The sequence below is a fragment of the Arctopsyche grandis genome, chromosome 6 (assembly GCF_051622035.1).
Source record: "Arctopsyche grandis isolate Sample6627 chromosome 6, ASM5162203v2, whole genome shotgun sequence".
NCBI classification, from domain to species: domain Eukaryota; kingdom Metazoa; phylum Arthropoda; class Insecta; order Trichoptera; family Hydropsychidae; genus Arctopsyche; species Arctopsyche grandis.
The window spans coordinates 19806678-19834190 of NC_135360.1; the positions used below are offsets into that span (position 1 = coordinate 19806678).

The 27513-nt window shown below is 32.1% G+C and overlaps 1 protein-coding gene across 1 annotated transcript in view; it reads right to left on the bottom strand.

Annotated features, from left to right (window-relative positions):
• Positions 1–27513, bottom strand: part of cpx (synaptic transmission protein complexin) — a 325962-nt gene that overhangs the window by 14496 nt on the left and 283953 nt on the right. The window contains exon 3 of the mRNA XM_077432721.1: positions 19731–19894. Coding sequence (XP_077288847.1) covers positions 19731–19894 — 164 coding nt within the window. The remainder of the gene's footprint in view (positions 1–19730; positions 19895–27513) is intronic.

A 27513-nucleotide genomic window follows, 5' to 3' on the forward strand; every position in this document is an offset into this window, starting at 1 on the left:
AATATTTACATTTTTATTGATTTATTTTATTACAATACATAGTACTTGTTTGTTTATTTTATTAACCACTTAATCGCCACGCATTTTTAGAAACGATTCGATTATTTTATCGTGTTTAGTGTCAATCATTGACACTACCTCTTAAATATATCACAAACTAACGAAAAATATTGACTTTTTTAAATTTCATTAGTATCACAGGATATTTTTAGATGTCCCTGTAAAGAAACCAAAATTAATTTCGAGCCATAGCCTTAAATACGAAGGAGTGTACACCGGTGCGCTTATGGCGATGAAGTGGTTAAAATACGTATCACATTTTATTTTGAAAACCCCTGTCAACTGCATATATAGAAAAAAATAGGCTAACAGGATAATTCTGGAAAAATGAACCAGTGCGTTACATGCTAACCATTGATCTACACACTATTATGTATGTCTCGAGCACTAACATTAAAAAATATGATATTATAAATACTAACTAGATAAATAAAGTGTGAAATAGACAAAGATAACTTGATAAAAAGAATTAAAATGTGAATGTAATATAATGCATGAGCAGTAAAATAATCAGTATATAATATACATACATATATGCATGTATATTCAGTTTAAAAGGGGGTTTGAAGGTACAATGAAATTCTGTTAATATCGCCCAATTAAAAAAAAGAGCTTTTATTCAATTAGGTGTATTTTTCCGCATCTTGCAAAGACTCTTCGCTAATATAGAGGGGAGACAAAGAACATTGGCGCGCGAACGCGACTTGAATACAAAAGCCATGTCGCAATGCAGTTTTCCCGAGGACCACGTTCGCAAAACGGACAATCTCGATGTTTGCTCTCGCGGTTTCGACGACGAAAGCGGGCCGACCAAATTGTAAAAATGGCCAATATGAATATTTTAAAATTCGTTTAGCGGTCGGAAATACATATACAAAACGGGGTTAGCGCACGAAAACAAAAATAGACGCCGACGAAAACAAAAATGGATATTTTTCGCGAACGAGCGTGGTGGGTAAAAGTTTCACCCTATTCTGTTGTGCGTATTTTTCCCGCTTATCGAAGAAGGTGTTTGCGAAAATAATTATTTGCTTCCCTCTCTTTTGTTTTGGACGAGCTTACATGGACGGTGCAAACTTATGAATTATTCACAACTAACTGAAATAAATTATTTATCACGTCGGAATAAAGTTATACACACACACTATCCCCTCGCGTAGATAAAATGCCGCAGCATATTTACGTTCGAATCCCATTAAGTCTCATTAATATATACATATTTTGTACAATACATCACGATAATATGTTGCGTTGTATAAAAATCGCACGTAAAAGTCATAAATATCAATCTTAATAAAGTTCATTTACGGAAATATAAAACAAATGAATATTTATTCTACATACTATTTACAATAGATAAATAAAGGCACATAAAGATGAGCTTATAAAAATGGTGAACATATACGTTTTTTTACAAAACAGGAATAGAAAAGAAATCGTCTTTCGTCATTAGTCCAATTTTAATGGATATCGCATTTACCTATACATACTCGATTGACATATCCATTCTCTACTTCAAATTTTAAATCAATGCAATGGCGTCTCATGTAAATTACTACATATTGTGCTCGTAAAAATATCATCTCTTTGTTACTACATATGTAGTTCGATTGGTTTTTTACATATCCAGGTTATATCTTGAAGTGCAATAAGACAATATATAAAATTTGGTTATCCTAAGTTGAAGCGTGTGGATTTGCATATAGGACAAACAAACATAAAAACATTCATTTTTATACATAAATATATTGTATGCATGTATTTATGGATAGATTAACATTTCAGACTCATCTTGATACTGAAAATGGTTTTTGTCGATTATTTGATGAAGGTACTAAAAATAGTAATTTGGTGAATATGACTTTTCGTATTTTCGGGAAAGTCAAATAAATTGATTGTTGACCATTGATTTGTACCAGGAATTTAAAGCTAAACCACTTGAACTATCTTGGGAACTTTCAAAGACGAATACACACATACATATGTATTTACATACATACATTCATCAATCTGAATTACAGTCAAAACGAAACATGGAATTTCACTCAGAACCTATGGATATTCATTTTAGACAAATATACACGTAGTTCGATTTTGTACAGTCAAATGTATGTATAAATACATATATGATTGTATAAATAAATATATGATGACAGGCGAATTGTATTTTCAACTGGCGTTTTAAATTATTCATGTTCAAATACAATTCAACTAGTAAATTATATCTCTAAAAGCGCATATATGTATGTACACTTTTAACAATGTCCGCCAGTTGTAATATAATAGTTGAGTTTCGACAGCTCTGATGTTTTTAGGTTTGATGACTACCGTATTATGTACAATTACTCTAAGAACGTGTTCGAAACAAAAATGTGACTTTCCAACTCAATTTACTAAGCGAAAGACATTTTCAAGAAAACCTAACTTCTCCGTCTTACTAATAGTTGAACTGTACTTTCAGTTGTAATATATTTTGACCAGTTGGAATGTAATTCGCCATATGAATCAATTTACGTGGGTTAGACGGAATATATTCCAACTATGTAAGTAATTAAAATAAGTTACAACTGAAAATAAACTTAAACTACATATAATGGTAGTTGGTACCAGGTTAGATGGAATATATTCCAACTAGTCAAAATACATATATTAAAACTGGAAGATAAACTTCAACTGTAACATATACACAAAAAGAATATACATAGTACGTTGATAGATAAATTTGATATTATTACATAACAACTGCTCGAAACGATACCGCATTCAACTAACGATCACCCTAAGAAATTACGTACTAATTGAAAACTCCCAACGCAGAGCTTTGAACTTTCAAATTGACTAATAAATATATCTATGTAGTGTACGTGTGCCTGTGTGTAAGATTTTTTTTTAATATTGAGAATGGCGCAATTTTTTACAGAACAAAATTTGCGTTCTCGTGTACGCCAACGTCGTCGGGGATGTTTGGCCGTATTCCAGGGGTTCTGTGGTATGGGGTCCACGGGCATTGTGTCATTAAGGGTAAAGGTCGGTCGTTAGGCTGAGGCCGTTATATGCAGGGTTCGGACTATGTACGAACGAGGGGGTGGTTGGGTGGTCTGAGGGCGGGGGAAAGTGTCCCTGAAAAGTCAACTGCGCGGCCCTTCGCCAATTTCGCTGATTGCGCCAATTCTGACGACTAAGTTTTAAAATGTTTGCGGGCCGTGCGATTTGCAACCACTGCGCGAGAGCGCGGTACACGTGTCCTCGCAACCATAAGCATCTCGAATAGATATTACACGTGTAACGCAATTTTCTTACAAGGTAAAAGAGCCGCGGAATGAGATGACGATGATAAGGGCTGTATAGTGTGTACGGAGAATCGAAAATTGATATGACACAAAGGTGAATTTATTATTGTATGATTTTACTGATTATTTTGAGCGTTGTTGAAATCGTGTGTATTGATATTAAAATACTAGTGTTATTGATAGAACCGACAACGGTACAACCGGAAGCGAACCCAAAATCAGCCATCGGTTTTACCGGTATTAGAAAAAAGAAAAACCGGTTGTATCGACTTTTTTTTCAAATTCATACATTTCATTTGTTGAAAACAATATCTCTATGACTAAAATCTATGAAAACGATTATACATATATTTATCGAAAACAGGTGTAAGCGGAAAATACGACAAACTAAATAAATTCTTTTAAAAATACATACTCTTTTTGGTGGAATATATTTTGTTATCGGCGTGGAATTTCAACGTAAAATAGCTTTATGCAGTATTTATGTATTTATTCTTCGGCATAATTCTAGAGAAGTAACAGTTATAAATAGTTTTAATTTTAGTATTTTTTTCAAACCAAAAAAATTACAATCTCCTATAACTGGGCCGTACCGACTTCATAATATCTTGTATTTTAATGTTTAGGTTTGGCGTCTTTTTTAATAAAAATGTTAAAAAATGCAAGCTCTTCTCGGGCTATCAGGCGGACGGGTCATTTTTATTACCAATTGATTAATAAAAACAAAATACCGGAAATACCGGTACTGGTGTTTTCGATTATACCGGTATTGAACTTTCGATTATACCGGTATTGAAAATTTCGGTATTTTTGCTATCCCTAGTTGCAATATCATGTCGATAAACATGATTTTGAGTTAATTATGTTAGATGAGGTTTGAATTCTAAAATAGACTGAAATTTTAACTAAAGTATATACATATATGTACATATTGAAAATTGTATATGTACACAATTCCAATAGAGCAATGTGATAAATCGATTTAAATATTTTTAAATTGTATCTAACTGATAAATATCTCATTTTCACATCAATTTGATTAAAACGTACTAAAACTATAAATTGATCCTAATCAAGTTTATTACGAAAATTAAAAAAATAGTGAAAGTGCCATTGTAGGGAAAATTTGTTATGTTATGTTTTATTGTAAGTTTGTAACACAATTTATTCAAGCTCCGTGTATATAAAAATTAGTAATTAATCGTAAAGTGATTAGTCATCAATATTGAAGGTTCACTTTGAATGAATTGTTAGCATCAAATATCGCCAAGTTTTATATTCTTTTTAAATCAAACGGAAAAAAGTTCAATGGAAGTCATAAATATGATATTTTGTAGTAGGTATATTCAACGGTGAATAGATTGCAAAATATGAATAGGCGTTTGTGTGTTTGCCCTCTCGTTATTTACATCGACGATCCGTTCAATTGAACCTTCAGTCACATTCATGTCAATAAATTTAATAAAAAAATAAAAAAAATATATATATTATGTAAAATCTAAATACTTTTTTTTTGTGGAGATACGATGACGTCACATGGGTCAATCAAATAGTAAAGGAATCGTTCGTGGCAACTTTAGCACAGTGCTCGGCGAGTTCTAGAATACAGAAAAGTGCAAAGCAAAGGTTTAAAAGCGCAGCATAAAATAAAAGTGAAAAGTTTTAGAGGCCCAGAGATAATGTATGTATGTATGTTGAACAACTAAAACAGGCACACAGACATACAGCATCACATATAACGTACACAGAGCGGGAACCATTTGCGTTGCTCGTTCAGCGAGTTTCAGTATATTCGCAAAATTGTTCGTGAACACATTAAACAACCGTTGGGAAATTGTGCATCCATTCTGGAGAACTATAACACTTCCTCCCGGACTCTAAAACAGAATGAACTATTATGTAAATACGACTGCTATTTTTGTACAGAACGAAGTTTTTTTATGAACTTCCACTACCAAAAATAAAAAACGTACTACATTTTACCCATTTGTGTATGTTGTATTCATCGACATTTTTTTATACGAATGTGTGCATGGAATAATAATAGATGACGTGCGTGCTTTCTTGATTACGATCTTAATCGTAAATAAATTGATTGTACAATACGTAAATATACGTACGTATGTAAACTTATATTTCATTTCGCATAAAGTGATTGATGACCGTCCATATTACATACATATTACATGTCGGTTACGTTCCCGGATTATACGAAATTAAATTGGTAGACTAAAGGAAACTACAATATGTATGTATATCGAAAACATTGATATAACAAAGATATTGAAGTTAAATATATGTATGCATATACATACTATTGAATCTGTTCTTTTCTTTTGAGATGCAATTTTCGTTGCTTAGTAACAAATTTGCGTCAGTGAAAAAACGACTTCATTTAAAATACATGTAAGTAGTTCATATAAAAATATTCACGATCAAAAATAATAATATATTATGTCCAAATATATATACATATGTACATATATAACAAATAGAACTTCATAAATGGTCCGCACGTCCGTCGTTGTGATGATATATGCGTTTCGATTTTAGCGCTGAATTTTTTTTCGCATTGGTTTGTCGGTCATAAATCGACAACGACGCATATAACTTATCGAGTGCGAAAACTAACCCTTTCCACGGCAACAAAACAGCTAGAAGGGCGCGGATCGGTAAACTGGCGAAACCCCTCGGGGGACATAAATCAGAGCCTTATGCAATTCTATAAGTTTCATTCATATATCTTAGGTAATAAATGCGTACTTGTATTCTCAACGGTGAACCTAAACCACAATGCTATAGAATATTTGTAATATTTTCAGTGAATAAATGGTATGTAATAAGAGAGAACTTTGAAATACATGGAAATATAATTTAACCTTCGAAATTAAACCTGTGTATTTTTATATGTAAAATAAATACTATGAAAAGTCTCGTTTGAGAGGTTTAGCTTCATTGGGTGAATGTATTTTTAATTTAAAACACTTCAAAAATGTGTTCCTGTAATATCAAATTCTGAATCTTGTCTTGTTTGCATCACAACGATGTTCAGAGCTTAGAATTTTTTTCTATAAAAAAAAATTCCCTCGGTTGGTTCGTTAAATCAAAGTTATACTGTTAGAAGTTCTTTGCTTATTCAAATTGCAATTTTATTATTCGATTACGGATTTGGTTCACTGTTACAAACGAGACTCCGAAATGAATTTGCATAGTTATGACGCACGAAGAAAGCTTCGATCAGATAAAAACCGGTCGAAACAATAACTTAGTATTGATTTGTTCCAAAAAAAAGGCAAGTAAATAAAAACAAACTTGGGCCGAAATAGAAACACAAAAATTATGATTTTTTTCATACAAAATCTCGATAGCAGTAATAATAATAGTACAAATGGTTTGGAAATTAGTAATATTTACTTAAATATACTATATTTTCATGTAGAGATTATCTCAATAATAACGCCAGTAGTTATATTGTGATTTATATTAATTTGAAAACGGTACGAAATTGAGGTCCGCTTTTACGCCAATTTCCGCACGATTATTGTTATTATCGAAAGCGAATAATTTTAAATTATGAAGATTATTACACCCGAACGATCAAAAGCCGTATTTTGATTGACCCAACCTATATAAATCGTTTGCGAAAACTATTACGTTTCTTTTGTATATAAGTCAACCAAATATTTTAAATTTAAAATAATTACAAACATATGTACATACATAAATCGAATTGAAACTTATTAAAAGTAAACGCAGACGTTCGACATATTGAAAGTTTACGAGAGAAAATAATTTAATTAGAGGGTACTGAAAATTGAGAGCATTTTTTTCACCAGACAGACTGAGTTTCTTTTCAATCAGATTTTAAAAGGTTTAATACACGAGAGAACGGAACTCACTACACTGCAGGAGTAGGAAACAAGCGGACGGGAGGTAAAAAAAAGCAAAGCAAAAAATCCCTGATTCTATCCAGCACCGTGCTTTCCAATCAAAATGTAAATTCAGTTGGTCTGCCCCACCCGATCCATCGAAAGCAGCGAAATAATAATATAGCTGTAATGAATTGAAATTGCAGAGATGCTGCCAATTTTTATCTAGACAAAACTACCAACATAAACATCGCTATTGAGTTATAAGTTGTTTTTGCAAATGCACCGACATATTCCAATATTGGGTCATACGTCGAGTGGCTTGCATCCGAACAGACAGTCCATAAATCGATATCGGTAAGCCGTTCGCGACAACCCTTCATACCGCGAAAGCCTCTTTAGATCGGAGATACTCAAAAAGTAGAAAGACCGTCTCCTCGTCCCATCACGTTGTCGGCTGTAATGACGTTAAGACTCGACGTAAGATGATTTAGCGAACAAAAGACACTTCTATATTGCATTTTAAAACATAAAAGGCGCATTTAGGTCGATGTCAACTTAAAAAATCATCCTACGACTATGACAAATACTTAACATGACCTTTATTTGTTGTATTATTCAATTTACTATAATATAAATATGAATATGTATTGTTGTTAGTTCTGCTGCTAATAATACATTACATTAACTTTAGCCCCAAACAAACCAATTCGTATTATTATAAGTATAATATAAATATATTAAATTTTAATTAAAATTCACAAATTAATGTGATAATTTAAAATATTATATATGTAAATATAATACATATGTACATACATTTTCAAATAGATGTTTACTGAATTTATTATTATATTTTTTAAAATTTAGATTTTACTACATATGTACATGCATATATCGCATTTGTAATACAGAGATATTTGATCATATTCGAATGAGTGATCGAATTGTGTACTAAATTGAAGCACTATTTATATGAGCCGTTATATTTGAAAGTGGCGTAAGTCCACTTTTCTTCATTTCGAGAAATATTTCGCAAAACATTTAACATAATGTTTTGCGTTTAACAATCTACATATGTATATACATAGAAATGAATATCTGTTTTTCGTTCTCGTATAGGCTCCTAAACCACTCAACCGATTACGATGGAACTTTCAGGATTTATTGTATGCATGTCCGGAAAGCTTACTGTACAAAAAATCGCCCAGTACCGGGAACGGAAACGGGAAAAACGGAAATGAGTGGCATTGCAACGCAATAATTTCAAATGCTTTCATGTCGCGACCTGCGTTGTTAGGGTAAAATAAACAAACAATTGAATAATTTCAAATGTGTTCACTGCCTGAATTTTTCCGACAAATGGAAACGGGAACGCAACGGGAATTGCATGCGTTATTGTGACATTGCATCGCATGCCGGGTTCAGCTAGTATTTAATAAAAATGGTGACCTGTAATATGTACGTTTATTCTGCTTTTTCGAGATTCTGTACACATCGAGTTAAAATAAGTGATAGCAATTTGTGAATGAAGTCAAACAGAAATAGTGTTTTTGGAACGGAAAATTGGAATTACGCCACCTTCAAATATAACGGTTCATATACATATGTATGGATGTATTCGAAAATTTTTCGTAAAAGTGATTATTATGATAGAAAATACGATAACGTGTATTTAGGAATGGAAATCCGTCAAAATGCTCAATCGATCCATAGCTGGTTTTGTTTTTAGCGAATTTCGAGAAATGAAGTTGTATTTTTTCTCGATAAAACTTATATTTAACGAGTATTAGTATTCAGTTCACGTGTTTAACCTTGAAGACGAATTTCAGCAACTTGATGCTATGATATGTCCGTCACCGTAACGACTGATTCCGTCTTCAAAATCTTTTTTACATTCTATCCCATTTTCATCGCACGTTTCTACTATCCATCATATTTTTCCACCATCGCGTCGTCGAGATATTTTTCATAACGCGTGTCAATAATTTCACGTATATATATATATAGGTATACGTATGTATACACTTGGATATGTACATAAATATAGGATGAAACATACAAAGAGGAAACATCCTTATTAAAAAAATAACCAAATTAAAGCGAGACTATGAAAAAAAAGAAAGAATTTCATATTCAAATTATAATGCGAGAGAATTCTCGGCATACTTTAATTTCACTGGAAAATAGGTGGAAATTGTTTAAAAACGCTCTAGGGACGAGGTGCGCGCGTTCTCTCGGTTCAAACGCCAATTTTACAATCGCTCCAGTGACGGTGAACCTTTTCGAGCCATTTGCTGCGAATTTTCCACATAATCTATATATAAAACGAATTTTATCGTCCGAATTTGAATTTATTATATGTTAAAACGTCTGAAAACGCCAACGGAAATAATTTTATTTACATAAAATATGACAAATTAACTAAGCATCGAGTTACGGAAAATTTGTTTCGAAAAGTCTAAAATTCAAAAAAGTTATACACACATTCATAATTTAACAGTATGTAAATTAACAAGAAAAAAATTGCATACAGTATGATTATATGGCATATGTTTTAAAATATTTTTACTTCATTAATAAATATCTTCATAAAACGATGTACAATACATATTTTATTTTTATAACATAAAAATATCATATGTGCCTAACAGAAATTACCCCAAACTAAAGTAAAGTATTTACCCCAAGGTAAAGAATTACACAAGGTAAATTAATTTTTGTACAAAGTACGAAAAATTTTTCAAATATAATAGAACATATGTACATATACATTTACATTTTCATACATAGCAAATTTTCGAGAAATACATAATGTAATAACTCGAATTTACGAGAAACTGAGGGGAAGGATACTGATTTATTGGATCCAAAAAAAAAACAATTGAGCGAGAAAACTTCTAACAGGAGACGGCCGATCTGTGTTTTAATAACCGCAAGATTTCGTTAGCGGCATATTTGGCCAGGACTTGAACCCACGACCTCTCTACTGGTACGCAATAGCTCTACCAGTGCACTATTCTGTTGCTATACTATGTAATTGTGAATAAAAATTAAATTAAAGGTTTCTAGGCGTTTGGGATTTTCAAGTATGAACTAATCAAATGCTCCCAAGGAAATATTTATGTTGTAAATGGGTCTTAATGGCACTCGACAGTCGGTCTACAATGGCTTTTGTTTTTAGCACGATACCACCAAAATGCAATTTCACAGTAGGTATTCTTTCCATGAAAACAAGTTCAAACCGAGCTACGAACCGCAAAAGTGCCGTAAAGAGAACTGCGATAAAAACCAAACCCCACTCTTGCGGTGAGCCGTTGTCGTATAAGTCGAGTTCGATCAAACAATCACAGAATATTAAATAATACATAATATGTATGTACATATGTACAGATGTAGAGCGCCCTTTCGGCATTAAAAAGTACTTCAAAGTATTATGTATGTACATAATACGAAGGTTAGATCATTTTTATTCATTAAAATTAATAAACAGAGTCTACCGGTAGATGCTATTATTTATTAAAAAAATAATTAAATTTAAATTTGCTCAAAATGAAATTATGTAATCGAAACAGCGTCAAAGCCTCTTTGAAAATTTTTGAACTTGGCAAAGTCGTCTGGCGAGTTATTAATACAATTTGTTTGCGAAAACTTTTCACGTTTTACGTGTAAGGAAAAGCGAGAGCTGACTTTTTCGTCTCCTTCCGTCCTGGGCTCGTTTTTAAGAATCAAATATGAATTTTCGCAGTATAGAAATTCAAATTATATACTACGCTAGAGAATTAAAAATTCGCATAGTTATACAAACGATCTATAGATACATTGAATTATTTTATGAAGGTTTATCATAAAAAAAACGTACATACATATATAGCGTCTAGGAAAGACTACTTCTACTATTTATAGGTAAATATAGAGTTAAAGGATATATTTAATGAGAAAGCCTGATTGTTATATAGTAACTAACGATCTACTATTTTTTTATATTGAAAATCGTATCGTATTATCTCTAACCTGTTTAGTGAATATATGTAGTACGTAGAAATTTGAAAACAGTTCATATTGAATACCTTTCACAATACATATAAGCTATTTTTATACAAATTGTCAATTAAAAGTTTAAAGAGTCGAATAAATGAACGAAATTTAAATTAATACAAATTTAATTATTGAATATTAATTTTGAACGATCATATATACATATACATATGTATGTATGTATGTATGTATATCTGGTCAGTTTTATTTGACTTCACGTTCGTATTTGCGTATATTTTTTTCTCGTTGATTACGTATACATATAAGCAAATATAACGCTTTTAACAAGTGAAACTTTTCCTTATGGTAGATAGTACTTAACTCAATTTCATCTCAAGTTGAACGAGATTAAGTGCATCTGCGAATTAGGGTCGCAAACGGAAGAGCAGCTCGGGGCTGTTGTTTAATATAGCCGTAAGCTTATGATACTCGTTCTCGGAAAGAAAATTGCAAAACCGGATAAAATTCTCTTCACTGGATCGATCTTTATTTTTCATTTCTTTATCACATTAAAAATAAAAATATATAAAAAGCAGGGCTTTTCAATCTAGCTTTAGTACGTAATTATATAGATATATTTATGTATGTACATATTTTGAAAATGTTTTATGTGCGCCGTTTCAACCGGAATACCAATTACGTTGATAGTATGTAATTTGCGAAATGCGAGCGTTTTAGCGATATGCAATGAATTTTTCAGCGAGTGAATAATATTAAAGCGAGCAAGCCGCATAAATATGTTTGAGCACGAAATTTTCAATTTTATTGCAGTTGATTGATTCGATTTTAAAGTGAAAATCGCACAATTAAATTAAAATAGCTACGCCAGAATGATTTTATTATTATAGAAGAATTTTAAACTTTTCCGTAACGACTGATAGGGAGAGAAATAATGCCTCGTAACTTGAAGATATTTTTCGCCGTATATGAGACAGTTAAAGTTTATATAAATATTGTTTTTTTTTCGAGTTCAAACTTTAGTTCGAGTTCACTTCGTCAAAACTTTACGTAGCTTATGGTAACGATGTTTCTTCCAAGGATAGTTTGTTACGAAGCGCAGCTTTCATCACTTAATGCTAATGTTGTAATATAAAATATCATTTATATTAAACATTTTAAATATTTTCCGTCGATGTAATATCCCGAAATAGACTTAAACCATTCCATATATTATGCGAACCTTCTTAGAATTATATTAGAAGTTAAAGGTTCCCACAGGAATACTATAATATATTATACATGCATATTTTATATACATAATATGAGAGACACTAAAAACAAAGTCAACCGTTTGTGACATTTGCGTTTGGTTCTTGAATACTTCTGATTTACTTCGAAAAAGAAAAAAAATGAAGTTGTATTATATATGTATATGTGCATATATTACATATGTATATGTACATAATATATTGTATAAGTGAATATGTAAAAGAAAATTTGGCAACAAAAAATATCGAATTTGAATATATCAGAGGTTTTATTTTTATATGATGTACAAAAATATATTTGAATATTTATTGATTGTACTAATTTGAATTATCTTCTTTATTCAAGAAAGTAGTTTAAAATTAAAAAAAGAGAAATACTTTAAGAGCCTAGTTAATATAAAAACCTTTTAATGATAAGAATAGATTAAATTAAATCAAACATTTATATCTGCCATATGTAAATGGACTCTTCTAAAGATTTAAAATTAAATTTTATATAAAATTTGTATTTTTATTGCAAGATTTGATCTCAAATATTTGATTATCACTTATTGAAACTCAGTAATACATACGTATGTAGTTGACTATACATATGTCATCTTTTATTATATTACATGTATATATATGTATGTACATACACTATGTTGGTATGCATATAGTTTGGATAATTAAAAAAAAAATCAGAATTTTCCACTCGATCATATAAATAGTATATGTAATTATATACTTTTAAATTCTCAACTAAGACAAGAAGTACCAGAGGTGAACATATGTATTTCCATATTATTCGCGGTTGCAGAAGTTCGACGTACATTCAATACGATATTCAACCGTGACAAATCGCTTTATAAAGCGCTCTGCGCAACTCGCAAATACGTCATGCAAATACATAGATAGATATACGAGACATATTATGCCATTTATACTTGGGGTGTGGTTCAAGAAAATATTGTAAGAAGATCTACAAATCTTACTCCGCGGGGAAATATCTACATTTCACATACTTTGTCTCGACAGCGAGCAATCGAACTGCAGCATGCACTCGACCCCGAAGTGTACTCTTTCACTGTAATTCGATTATCTTATCGGATTTTGTATTGCATTTCGAAATTCTAATACAAAAATTCTATATTCCCTATTTGATCGAACTGTATTCTAAATTTACATTGTTCCTACAGAGAATGTATTATGTGTGACGGGAATATTACTACGTGAAAAATTCGAAGTAGACGTTCGTTGGAAGATTTGAGTTGTGAATCGATTCATTTCTATTTGTCCGGAAATTTTAAAGGAAAACTCAACCATTTTACGAACTTCGTGCTTGGAATGGGATTGAAGGCGAACGCTAAAATATATTGTATATGGAAAAAACAAATGCAAGCTTTCGTAAAATCCTGAAAAGCGGACACGACAATACTATTTGAACACTGGGAGAAAGCGTTTTGTTGCAAGTCACGTTATTGCATTGAAAATTCGCTCATTCTGAATACAAATGCCTGAAAATTCATTTTCTAAAAGCGAAAATTGAATTCATGATAAAGTACGTCGCGTTTTATTTTTAGATCAATAATAAAAAAAAATTGCGTGGTTGAATTGTAAGAAATGAATATCCGATCCTACTATGATGCAATGTAATCATCATTATCTTGTAAATTTGCATTGTAAGCATCAATTGAACTAAGAAGAGTTTCATCATAATTCAGAGCCATTCGCCATCCACTGTTGGATGAAGGCCTCTCCAACATGCTTCTATTCGTACCAGTTTTGAGCAACTATCATCCAAGTATTTCACTTTATATCTCTCCTCGTGATACCAAACATACAGCGTTTCATACTTATTTGCATGCGTTGGACTTTGTGTAGCATTTTGGAGTTCAATTTTCAAGTTTCACTATCATAATTAATCAATAGCAAAAAACATAGATTTAAGATCTTTTTCTTCTGGCAAAGTGCACTTTTAATTTAAATACGGGGTTTCTTTATCCCAAATTCTAAATAAAATTTCAAAATTTTTACGCAATACTCTGAATGAAAAAGGGTACGATTTAACGGTGCATTTAGAAAAATATACTTTTCTCCTTAGAACGAATCATTTGCGCATTAGAATAAAAGAAAAAACGCATTAAATAAATATATTTCCGTTAAATGAAAAATGTATCATTTAGCAATATATTATTTGTAGTATGAAATAAAAAAACCTTTTCAATCATTTTACAATTAAAAAGTGCGCAGTTAAAAAAAAAACGAAATAATAAATGAAAAATATGGAGCATGGTCATTATAACGCTCGAGAGACGTGGTGACGTCGCCAAACTGAATATATGCGAGATGCGCAAAAAGGATGCGTTAATGCGCATTTCATTCATTTTAGGTTGTTTTATATATTTCTGTTGTAAACGTAGCTTATCAAATGCCCGCATTTTATATTAAAATGTTGACCTAATTAAAACAATGGATTTGTAGTTGTTCAAATGACCAGGCATTTTATTTATTTATTTTTGGTCTGATTTCTTCTTTTATTTTTTTTAGTGCACAAATATTATATTAAAGAAACATAATTCAGAAACATCTATTCATAATTTTTTGTATTACTGTTTTACACATAATATATTTTTTAATTTCTATAAATTTCATGACATGCTGATAAAATGGGCATTCTAATTGTACCCAATGAAAATTACCATTGTAATTAATTGCAAGCGGCATTTTTGTTCCGTTCAACTATTATCGTAGTTCTTCGTCAAAAATGGATTTAAAATCACAAATCACGGTGCGAAATTGGCCGACCTTATATTATCGATTAAACATTGTCATGAAGACGTGGATTTCTTGAATAGGGGGCGATTAATCAGTGGGCTTATTACGTCGAAAGGCAAAGGCAATATCGTAGTGGGGATCGATGGTGTGTATCAGAGCCGTATTAAAGTGCACGTCGAACGCGACACGCTACACGCCAAATTAGTTAAAATAAATTCCGCCAGTGGGAGTTTGCCGTCCAATAAATCAGCCGTCGCTGTCGACGGGCTGTAGGGGCGGCGTCAGCTTGTTTTATGTGCCGCCCTGGCGCTAAATCTCGCATCGAGGCGACCCTGCGAATACACCGAAATATTGCGAATACACACCCGCTAAACGCGCTTGCACCGCACAATTCCAAACTGTCGAAACAACAATAAACACATACACACATTGATAATAATGCATTGATAATTTGACGTAGAGCCACATTCATTCGTGAGATGCGAAATAATATCACCTTTTAGATCACTATAAAGGAGACCTAAAGATAAGGCAATTTATTGCTGGCAATCCATCGCTCAGCAGATTGTTTGATTGTTGAGCAATTGGCTGAAGGATGGATTACCGTAGACCATTTTTAACAACGACGAACTACATATGTACTTACATGCATTCGTATTCTCCCAACAGAGATGGCTTTTTTTGTTCGCAACTCAATATCCAAATGATCCAAACAAAAACCTAGTCAATACCTAGACACTGTTTCATATACATAATTGTAGATTCATTTTTGTCTACGAGATTTATCGTAGTTGACATAGTGGAGTGAGTGGAGAGATTGAAATATCAATGGGCGTGTCGCGCAGTTAGAAGCTTGGAGAAAGGTCAACGAAAGTAGTGCTCAAATGGTACCCAAGAGAATGTAAAACAGTGCAAGAAAGATCACAAGTGCAATGGATGGGATGAAATAAGAAAAATGAGGTTAGATAGATGAGTGCTACTCGGACCAGAAATGAAAAGGAGTGTGTTCAAAAGCTCTTCACCCAGCAACGGACGGTATATTGTATGTAAAATATACATATAAACAACTTAATATATTTTTGATCGGTATGTCGGATTATTTATGTATTAATTCTAATTACGAATTATTGGAAATAAACAATAAATGTGTATATATGTACATACATATGTATATGATAGTAGATATGTATAACGAAATCTGAAAATATTTGAACTATTTAGAATACATATGTAGTTATGTCTTAACTTTCCATATGCATTTGGAAGGATTGTAGCACACGTGTATTCTGACATGAATTTGTGTAGAAATATTTTACAAAAATCAAAACATTGTGATTGACAAAATTGTAAGATTATCTTATTTTGCCAAAAACTTACAGATGTACGTCTATGATAATCGGACAAACAAAAGAGCTATTCCATTCCACTATAAACGTAGCTTAATCATTTTTATGAGACAACGTTGTATGTATGTACATCCCCAAAATTGCTGACATTACATAAAGTCATCGTGTGTGTGAGCTTGGCACTAAAAGCTAGTTAGTACATAATACACATTACAATTCTCATTCGACAGATTTTATGTCCCAATTTAAACTAATTTGTATTGTGCGATGAAATTTCAAAGCTTTCCGCGATTGAAAGGAAATATCGCCGTACACCTTTAACCCCCTCGCTACCTATTTTGCGCTTAATTTATGAGCGCCGAAACGACACGCGAGCTAGCGGATCGATCGTGCGACACTCTCACCGTTTCGGAATCGCTGGAGTCAGTGCCGTCGGCGATTGAAAGCTTGTCGCGTCGTCGAAACATTTATTGTAACAGCGTTGTGAATTTGATTTAAAATCTTTTCGCGCATAAATGAGTATACAAACGTGATAGTGAACCGAGTCGGTTTTGATTTTGAGAAATATATTTTTTTCCATTACAATTCGATGACTATTTTGTGGTGAAAAGACAGACCTTTTAAAACCTTTTAGCAAATTTCTCAACTTTGGCATCTGCTTGTATAAAGGTAGTGGAAAAACACTCAAAGCATATACATGCATACACATGTATAGCAAGCTTCTCAGAAGAGAATGTAATATGTAAAGAGGCCTTTGTAGCCTCAGATTAACTTTATGATTTGAGGAAAATTTCCCCTATAAAGAGGTCATTGTCTAAATTCTGAAAGGAATTTTCCAAATGTTTTAGAATATTAAAAAAAAAAGTATTTTTAATAGAATAGAGTCTCACCATGAAATCATAAAATGACAATATTTTTCATTTTTGTTTACAACGCATTCGAAATGAAATTGATCATCCATTTATATATTATTTTCGTTTCCTATTTTATGACATAAACAATAACTTTGCATCAAAAAATGGGCAGCAAAAAATTTTGGTAAGTAAAATTGATTTTCCTTTATTATCATTGAACGAATCAAAGAGCAGTGTGTCATATTACCTTAGAATGTGCCTTAGATTAAAATAACAATATGTCACTTGAAATCGCTATATGTACATATATATACATATATGTATGAACTTTACAACATTTTAATAAATACTTTGCATCTATGGATGTATGTATGTACATACATATGTATATGAAAATTTCATATAAAAACAGATGGATCTGAATTCGTTATATTAAATATAAAAGTTTCGTTTATAAAATAATTTGAATTTAAGTAAATACAATGACTAGTTTCTACATTTTTATAGGTTGAATGTCATTCAAATTAATTTATAGATTAGTAAAATGTTTGTAGAAATAATTTGAAAGAGTATTTGCATTGAAATTACGAGAATACGAACACAATATGGCTTTCAAGTGTTTATCAGCATTTCACTTCACCAACATGCCACTGCTATCAGACCACCATTACGTGGGATCGGTATCTGATTGAAACATCTCGATTTACGACCAATGGCGTGTGTTTGCCACTGGCTCAGAATTACCAACGATCATTTATCAAATCATCCAGACAACGTTGAACACACTCAAACAATCAACAAACATAATATTTAACGAATCACCCTTCATCCGCACAAGCGAGAGGAAATTTGCAATCGGACGCAATTTTCACGACTTTGATGATAATTTACCGAGTGTCAAGAGGCTCCACATTCACGCTAGGATGCATTTCACGTGAACGAGGGTGACTCTCCGTCAAAAACAAATGGATATATCGGGGTGTGACCTAACTTTGCACGTCAAACAACCGGACAGCCGGTACCATTGAATAATTGATAAGACACTTCACGTGGACTGTGACACCCCTAAGTGATTGGAGAGGACAACCCCAGTCACAGGATCGACCCGGTCCATTACTGGTCACACCACGGTTGAACACGAGTACAAGTGTACCGAATATATGAATATATGCGTATATATATAGTATAATACATACCTATGTTTATATAATACGATGCGTATGACTTTTTAATTGCGTATAAGATTTCATTTCGCATACTTCAAATATAATATATTTAATTGTTTGTCACTTAATTAATGCCACTATGATGACCAATTTATTTTTTTTAAGCATTGAAATGGAAGCTCAAACAATATTGAACACCAATGGACTGAACTGTCGAAAAATACGGGATATTTCGATTCAATAGAGCCAATCATAAACGACTGTTTAATTTTTCTATTATTCTTCAGGATTTTCGGCGATTGTTCGCATCGATATATAATATAAGCGGCTGAATGAAAATTGATAACACGTGAATGGGTTTTTGTTTGCGTTCATTTTTTTTATTTCCTGAACTGTTATTTTAGAGGTAAATAGAGAATTCAAGGAAATGTACCCAATCAAAACGAAGACAACATAAATAAAAACACTGAAAAAACAATGAGATATGACAAATATAAATAGAATACTAACAGACTACACAAGAAACAAGAACATGACATTGTAATCGGGGATAGATATTGAATACAAATCATTCAAAATCTAGAGGTTGAATCTTCTCTCGATCACAAAACTTTTTTTTTGTTACTTCGTATAACGGAAAAGGAAAAATCGTAGAATCAGGAAATTCCAACAGTTAAAATATTTGAAGCTATCCAAAAAAAATTACAAATCAAATATTCTTCAGTATTTCTGTAGAACAACTGTTTCTAACTGCTGTTCTATTGAATTTTTCAGTGTACTAGCGAATACAAATTGATTAATACATATGTATATGTATTAAGTATCAAAAATAATAGTATATGGTATTAACCGTTTACATACATATGTAATAAAAAAATAATAATTGTGCTAAATAATAATAAAGCAAAAATAATTTGGATACATTACTGCCCACCTGATTTTCAGTACAATTTAAACTTGATGAAATTGGTTACAGTAAATTTATATATACGAATTTTAACTCGAACAAAGCTGGATACTTTTTCTTGTATCCAATATCAAAAAAAATTATACATATATGTATACATTTACATAAATGTAGAATTATAAAAATGAAAATATGACAGGTGATATTAAGATAAATCTGATATAAAATTATGTACCTTGTCTCTGATTTCTTGACGCATCTTTTCCCTTTCCTCTTCCATTTTACGATGCTTTTCCTTTCGTCGATCTTCGGCTTCCTTGATGGCCTCTTGCCGTTCACGTTCGGCCTCCTCTTCCTTCTCCTTATCGTCTCCATCATCTCCATCACCACCAACAGCACCTGAGGAAAATTACAAAACAACCATGCGTGAAAATCATTCACAACTACAACCGAGCCGAACCGAAGCGAGTTGCCTCAAATTCACACGGCCAAATTAGAAATGGCAATCTCGCCCCTATTGTTCTCGCAGCGGCCGCGCGTCAAAAGGGGGATGTAATTAAGGTTTACGCATTGAAAACGCAAAAGGGAATAAAACTGGACGAATAAGGGAAAAAACATTCATTCGCTAATTAAAGGGTAGACCCGCGTGTACAGCCCTCATCGACCGAAATTAATTTCCTTTTGTGTTCTCATTTATACTTTTTTTATTATTAATATTTGAATTCTTACACGAGACCTTTGCAAATGTGCTGTCACGAAGCATACGAATATATTACGCAACACACTCCCTCTGAATGAGTATTACAAAACGTCAAATTTGATGTGTTGAACGCTAGCAATTCCAACGACAATTCGACGTATGTACGTATATAAGTTAATTTTATTGGCCGTAAAAAAATGTCGGGTGTTTCCATTGGGAAAGCTACACTTTGTTTCGACGTATTAAGTATTTAAAATTTTATGCTCGCTGTAAATTCTACGTGCGTTTTTGTTATTTCTGTTTTATACATTCAATTATGTTAATGTCGATTAAGTCCGGAAGAAATGATTGACGTTGATTTTCCGGAGCGGAAACATTGCATCAAAAGATGTCGAAGTCATCGTTGTTATTTTTCGCATGGTAGTTTTTGGCTGGGCCTTTAAAGGGAATATAAACAGAAAATAAGCCTCCGTTGCCGTGGGGGTGGTTTTCACCCCCTCCTCCCGCATTGCGGGCTTTTGTTGCGTCACCGGGCGCCGGCCAGGATGAGAGCGTCTTCTCTCTCTGCCTCTTCATTGCCAAAAATTCGGTTTTGCACAAAGAAACTTGTGCACAAAATAATAGAACGAGACTAGTTTGTAAATACCCATATGTTATGTAATACGTACAAAGGGAGGTCAGTAAATCTTTTTTTGGTGGGAAAACCAGTATAAGTGAATAAATTTGGTAACATTTTATATACAAATTATGACAGTTTAATGTCATATTTATATGCATAAAGTTTGCGATACGAGATTCCATTTACATATAATTTTAAATTAGAAATTAGTTTGGATATCAAAACAGAGAATTTGTATATCTAGAAACTGTAATTTCGTAAAAACTGCTAATTTCGAAAAACGGGTAAATGTTTTAAAAATAATACAGTTAATTAATGTCAAACGAACATAAAAGGTGGCCATAATATTATCTAAAATAAACTCTTGTTCATTATTTATATTTTAACATATATTTATTTATTTAAAAAAAAAGAAAGAGACAGCATTACAACATACATAAGTTATAACACTGACACCAAAAAAGTTTTTAAAGATTGATAAAAACAGTAAATAATGGTATATGTATGTATTTTTGTGTATATATATATATATATATATATATATATATATACATATGTACATATGTGAGTATGTACCTATACACATACATACATATATACACGGGTATTACTAAGAAGAATGACCAAACAATAGAAATTTAAAGCAAGAAAAGGAACAACAAAAAGGATCAATATGAGGGGAAAAATTTTAAATGAAGAATAAAATCAACATACATAAAAAGGAATTACAAGATTAGTTGGTAGAACAGGGATTAATATGAAATAATGAAGAATTACGGAGGGATCTGAATGGACGTTGGAATAGGATCTTACTTAATAAATGTATGTACATATATGTTTATTATGAAATTTGTAACTGACCAAAGTTATTTCTATTTCAAAGGTTGCAGGTTACATTTTTACCTACCCCAAAAACCTCTACAAATTCATAGTAAGTTTGTAACTATTTAGAATTCCTCTTGCAGACTGAAATCGATCGCATCATTTTCTAGAGAAATATATTTTCGATAAGTGTGTTTGTTCTTTGACGAGGTCAATTTATCGTTCTAGTTTAAGCTCCAAATAGTTCGGCATTTCTCACTCACAAAGTTTTATAAGTTTTAGAGACGTGTTAAAATAAAAAAAATAAAAAAAATGAGAAAAATGTTCTCTGCCCACTCTTTCGTATAATATACGACGCATTAAGTTAACCGTTAACGCACCTAACTGACGATTATATTTTTTCGCTTTCGGGCAGTTTAATAACTCTCCGAGGGTAATTTTAGTTTGATTTAACGCTTCGGCCAAGTGTTAAAGGTCTCGCGAAGAAAGCGCACGCGGAGCGAAAGTTAAATTTTTCCTTGCAAAAATATACGCGTTTCACAAATAAAATCATACTCTCGTGTCATAAATTTAAGTGACCATAATAGCTACTAAATGAAAGTAAAAAATAATGAGTAGAGAAGGAAATAACGTAATTCCCATTGAATTGTATCTAGAATCTATCCTTTAATGTTGTCAAGTAGGGAAGGTCGGTGAAGGTATGTATGTCCACTGTTCGCGCGTAATTGGATTGTGGGCGAAATGGAAAACTTCGATTTCACGTCAATTTTCACAATTCGATTCAATGTCGACTAAAATGGATTTTTACTGTGCTATATACATATATATTGGTGGGTATTTTGGTGTACAAATGTATACAACTGCAATTTGTTTCAAATGAAAAAACATTACACAATAATAGGTATGGTGATTTTCATCCACTTAAAGCGAGTGAAGTTTCAAAATTAAAACAATGTAGACGAAGACCAGCGAAAAAATCAAAGAAGCTCTTGTTTAGGACGCAAGTTTCCTTTTCAATTTATCAATGTCTCGAAAACAATTTATCATTTGGGCGTTGCTGATTTTTTTTGTCCTTACACTTAGTAGTTTTCCGGATAAATGCCGATCTGAAGGCGAATCTGAAAATTGCTTCAGAGTGTTTAATTGATTCACGATAGACACGTACAACAAGATTTTATCTTGGAATAAATTTAATAGTATTTCTAATGCGAAAACTATGACGTACGAACCAAAATACCTTTATCTCAATTCTCAATTAATACTACGAATACATTTATATAATAAATTATCCAATCTAAAAAAAATTCTAAATTAAAATTATATTAGATGTGAATTTATAATATATGTTTTTATTTAACTAACAAAATGAACAATAATTTTAATATCATATTCGTGACTAGTATTTTGTTGGGATAATTTTCTGTATGCGATTTTTATTCCGCGTTTTTTGCAGTAAGTAGATTTTTTTTTGTATAAAATACGCAATAGCTATAAATCAGATAAGATAATTAAGAATTCTGTTTTAAAGTTTCATTTTTGTTTGATAACAAAGCTTTTCGAAAAAAAATGAATTTAGATCTTATATATTCCTATTGTAAAGAGTAATAAAATGAAATTTGGCAGTGTAGATAATGTGAATATAAAAATATAAAATTAAAACCAAATTCAAACCTGTGTTTATAATAATAAAAAATCATTTAAATATTGAATTCTAACATTTAAAGCCAGCAGCATAGCTCAGTGGTAACGTTAATGCTCAACACCGAGAGGTCCCGAGTTCAAGCCCTAGATTGACTTCAACTGAAAAGAATTTATTATTAAAGAGTATTATCTTTAATGCTGCTGGTCAGACTTGGATATTTGTGGCTCTAAGTCGATTATTTCCTATTGCAAATTTATCTTTGAAGTTGTTGAAACGGTTTCTCTTCAAATTAGCAAACCAACTTGCCTACTTTTTTTCAACACTGTTTTGAATATATATGTACATAATTTCAAATTTATCTAGTATATAATTTCGAAAGAAACTTTGTTTGCTTTGTTGAAAAAAACAAATGAATATTTAAATGAATTTAAATAAAATAAAACTATTGAAACAAATTTAATAAAATGTTTAGTATTAGATTGGCCATGTTTAAGCGGTTTATTTTACAAATACCGAGCAAAGCCGGGTAAAACCAAAAGTAATCTATGAAATGTACATATGTTTTATATATGTATACGTACAAGTTTCATTAAGGGCAACTTTAATGGCAAAATCGTACAATATCAAATTTAAAAAAAAAAGTAAAAGAAAATGATTCAAAAACAAATTCAACCTAACACAAGATACACTTAGTACCATTAAAAAAGAATTCAGTCAAATACCCGACAAACAAAAAAAATATAAGAACAAATCACCACTCTAGCACACAATACACTGAATACGCGGAGATCTGAAGACCCAATCGATCAACTGCCAATTAAGGCTTCAGATCCTGAATAAAACACAGAAGCGTCCGGCAAATTGAAGGGTTTGCCCCGTTGCCTACAGGGTGCTCTCTACAATTAATTGAATTCGATCGGGCGGCACGTGTTTGCATCCGCACGTGTGTACATATTATATGTACACAGGTACATACGAAGATACACAGGCGTACGTACGAGTATGTGTATCTCATTTGACCGACAAATGGCAGTTCAATAGACAGACAATTCGATTATGATATACGACCGAACCAGGGCCGCACGGGGAAATTCGTTTGGCGAATGTCGGAAGCCGGGCGAATAATGACACCCTGATGATTTTGTTGAAAGTACTATCAATTATTATTTTTACATATTCAATTCTAAAATAATAATGAAGATCGTTATCATAGTAATAAAATTACCAAGGAAGTAACTTTGACCATTTAAATGCCCGAGTTATATTTTATAATAATAAAGATTCGTTCATTTCATAATTGTATTGTATATTTATTGTGTGAAAATCGTTGAAATTGATAATGCTTTCACTAACGGACTCCATAAAATAAAACGGATTACAAATAAGGAAAATACTATACAACGGATGTAGCGGATGTAGACATAAGGTAGTCCTATTATTAATAAGATGTACTGTTATTGGGTATTGACATTGGGAAATTATATTTAGCGTATCAATTCGGTATATCATATAATGGTTAAGATTAAAGGGCACCGTGATGCTAAGTATTCGACGGTGATAAGCGGAATTCATGAGGGCTTTCAACTTCCTCAAAATATCATAATACGGTCAACTTCAAACTAGCTTAATCGAACTACCTCAAATCGAATCACAAAGTTGATGGAGTAAGAGATGGGGTCAGATTGTTTCCTATCTGTCGTCCCATTCAGATTTTCCATTATTATTAAAACGGGCGCTAACGTGCGGTTAATCACATCGAACCGACATCTCCTGTAGCGACGGAAACGGACACAGGGTGACGAGGAAGAAAATTAGCACTCGAATTGATTCCGGAAAACCAGGTACGAGACGAGAGCAAGAGAGAGAGAGAGAGGTTTCGATTAACCGGAATTTCACCCCTCTCGAACCGCTAAGGGAATTTTATTTTTCATTTCACCGCCACCATTGGATGGGTTCTTGCAAACAGATGTGCTCCTTATTAAGAAGAGTTAGGAGTTTAATTTTGTATTGGATTTTCATTTTTTATCTCTAGAGATTGAATTCATTTTTTTTTAGTTTATATATTTGTATAGAAAATGAAAAAAAATATTTAAATGGGAAAAAAATTGATTAAAGTCCTTTGCTAGATACAATTTAAACGTCTATGTTTAGTTTAATCGGAATATTTACCGTATCTACAGAGCGGAAATAGTCCAAATAATCATATCCACGAAGCAAGGATAAAAAAAATCGTTTCATAACGTAATTGAAAGGCTAGATTTTTCATTTGAATATTTTAGAACGAACACGCTTTATAAAGTATGCATCGTCAAGCTATCGATTACAGTACCAATCACCATAGTATTTATTTTCCTGATACAATGAAAACAAATCGATGCGATTCTTTCGGATTAGTATTCTCAATCATTTCCGGGCAAATATTAGCTCATCAACAATGAGAAGGATTTGCGTACCCCTAAAACAGGGTACTGTGACAAAGGTGGGGTATTATTTGCCAAGACCGCTTTTGTATCAATTTATAATACAATGAGTGCAGCACCACGGCTGCCCCTCGAACATTTATTTCAAAACATGAAGCGTGCCTTATGTTTGCTTAGACTGGGGTAAAATCGACCCGCGGCGTTATTTTTAACTCGACCCGTTGCATGTTTAACCTCTTGGCAAAAATCAATATTTCAAACGTTTAAGTGGTGAACGCGTAGTCGAAGTTAACTCAACGAACAATAGATTCAAATACCCCTACAAAAACTTTACAACGATACACAAAATATTAGACGTATGTAATTGGATGTATAGTACATATATACACATAGTCGTAGATATGGTTGGATGACTTATTTATAGAAAATCCATTAGATTTGGGAATTGAAAGTTGACGATTGTCCTGAGGCTGTAGTATAATAATATAAAAGGCAAACATTGGCTAATGGAGTGGCATGAGTGAAGTCATACACAATGATAACAAATATGAGAATGTAAATATTATATAATACAATATATTGCTGTAGCGTTGTATTTAATATAATTAATTGTAGCAAGTATACAGCATACACGTTACATCCTGAAATTGAGATAAATTGTGCTTATAAATTGAAATATGGTATTAAAAAAATGGAATATGGAATGTAATTATGTGAAGTGTTGAAATTCCAATCGAGCAAATTCCAATAATAAAAAATATATTCACCTGGCGGATTTATTTTTGTATAAGAAGAAGATAAAAAGAAAAAATAATGAGAACGTATTATTTAAGTCCTTTAAATAACAAAACGATAGAACATAAGTTAAAGAGAAGATATTATTAACATGAAAATTTTCGTTTAATTGAAATGAAAACAAAAGCGAATTATATAATTTAATTTTTATATAAAAATAAAATAAAATAAGTCCCTCGAAGGCAAAATTTCATCAACAATTATACTCCCAAATGTCTCTAATGGCAGCAAATGTTATGTATTGCAATTAAAGTACCATAAAATAATGATGTTATAATTTATCTAAATTTCTCAAAAGTCAAGCATAAATAAAAAGGTGATATTATAAATAATTTAGTTTTCTTACGTATATGTTTTCAATACATATGTAGATATTATACCTATATAATACATAAGTACCTAAATGTATAATATTTCTAGAGGTGGATATGGAAATAAGCACCCTGCTTGATTCAATATAAATTTTATGCGATGTAAAAATACATCTAGCGAATTTCAAACATGAAAAGAGCGCGATTGAATTTAATTTTCTTGCGAAGAAATTGATGTTTAAATAGAGATTTTGCCTATATGAACGAAAAAGAGCGAAACGTGGGAGGGGGGAGGGGGAGTTGTCCGCGAATAAAGGGCGAATTTGACACGACACCCATCGCGTTCAATCGCGTCCCGGCAAACATTTATGATTAGATTTGTTCGAGACGATATCGCCGAATCAAATTACTCGATTTCAGTTGAGCAAACGCAATTTTCAATTAATTCCTATTTTCTTATAGATGGGAGGATACCGTAGATGGCGAGCGTTGAAAAAGGAAAAATGACCCGGGAATATTCCTCTTAAATAATAATTTCCCTAAATCAATTTGCACTTCACATCCGAGATGATGGAAGACAGCCCAAGAAAGGAATTCTAATTTTCAGCCGCGAAGGGAAATTGGGGTTGGTCCCCACGCGAGGGGCGGGGGCGAGGTCTCCGGAGCCAGAATGTGCGCAATTATTTTTTATTATTAAATTTCATGCCCG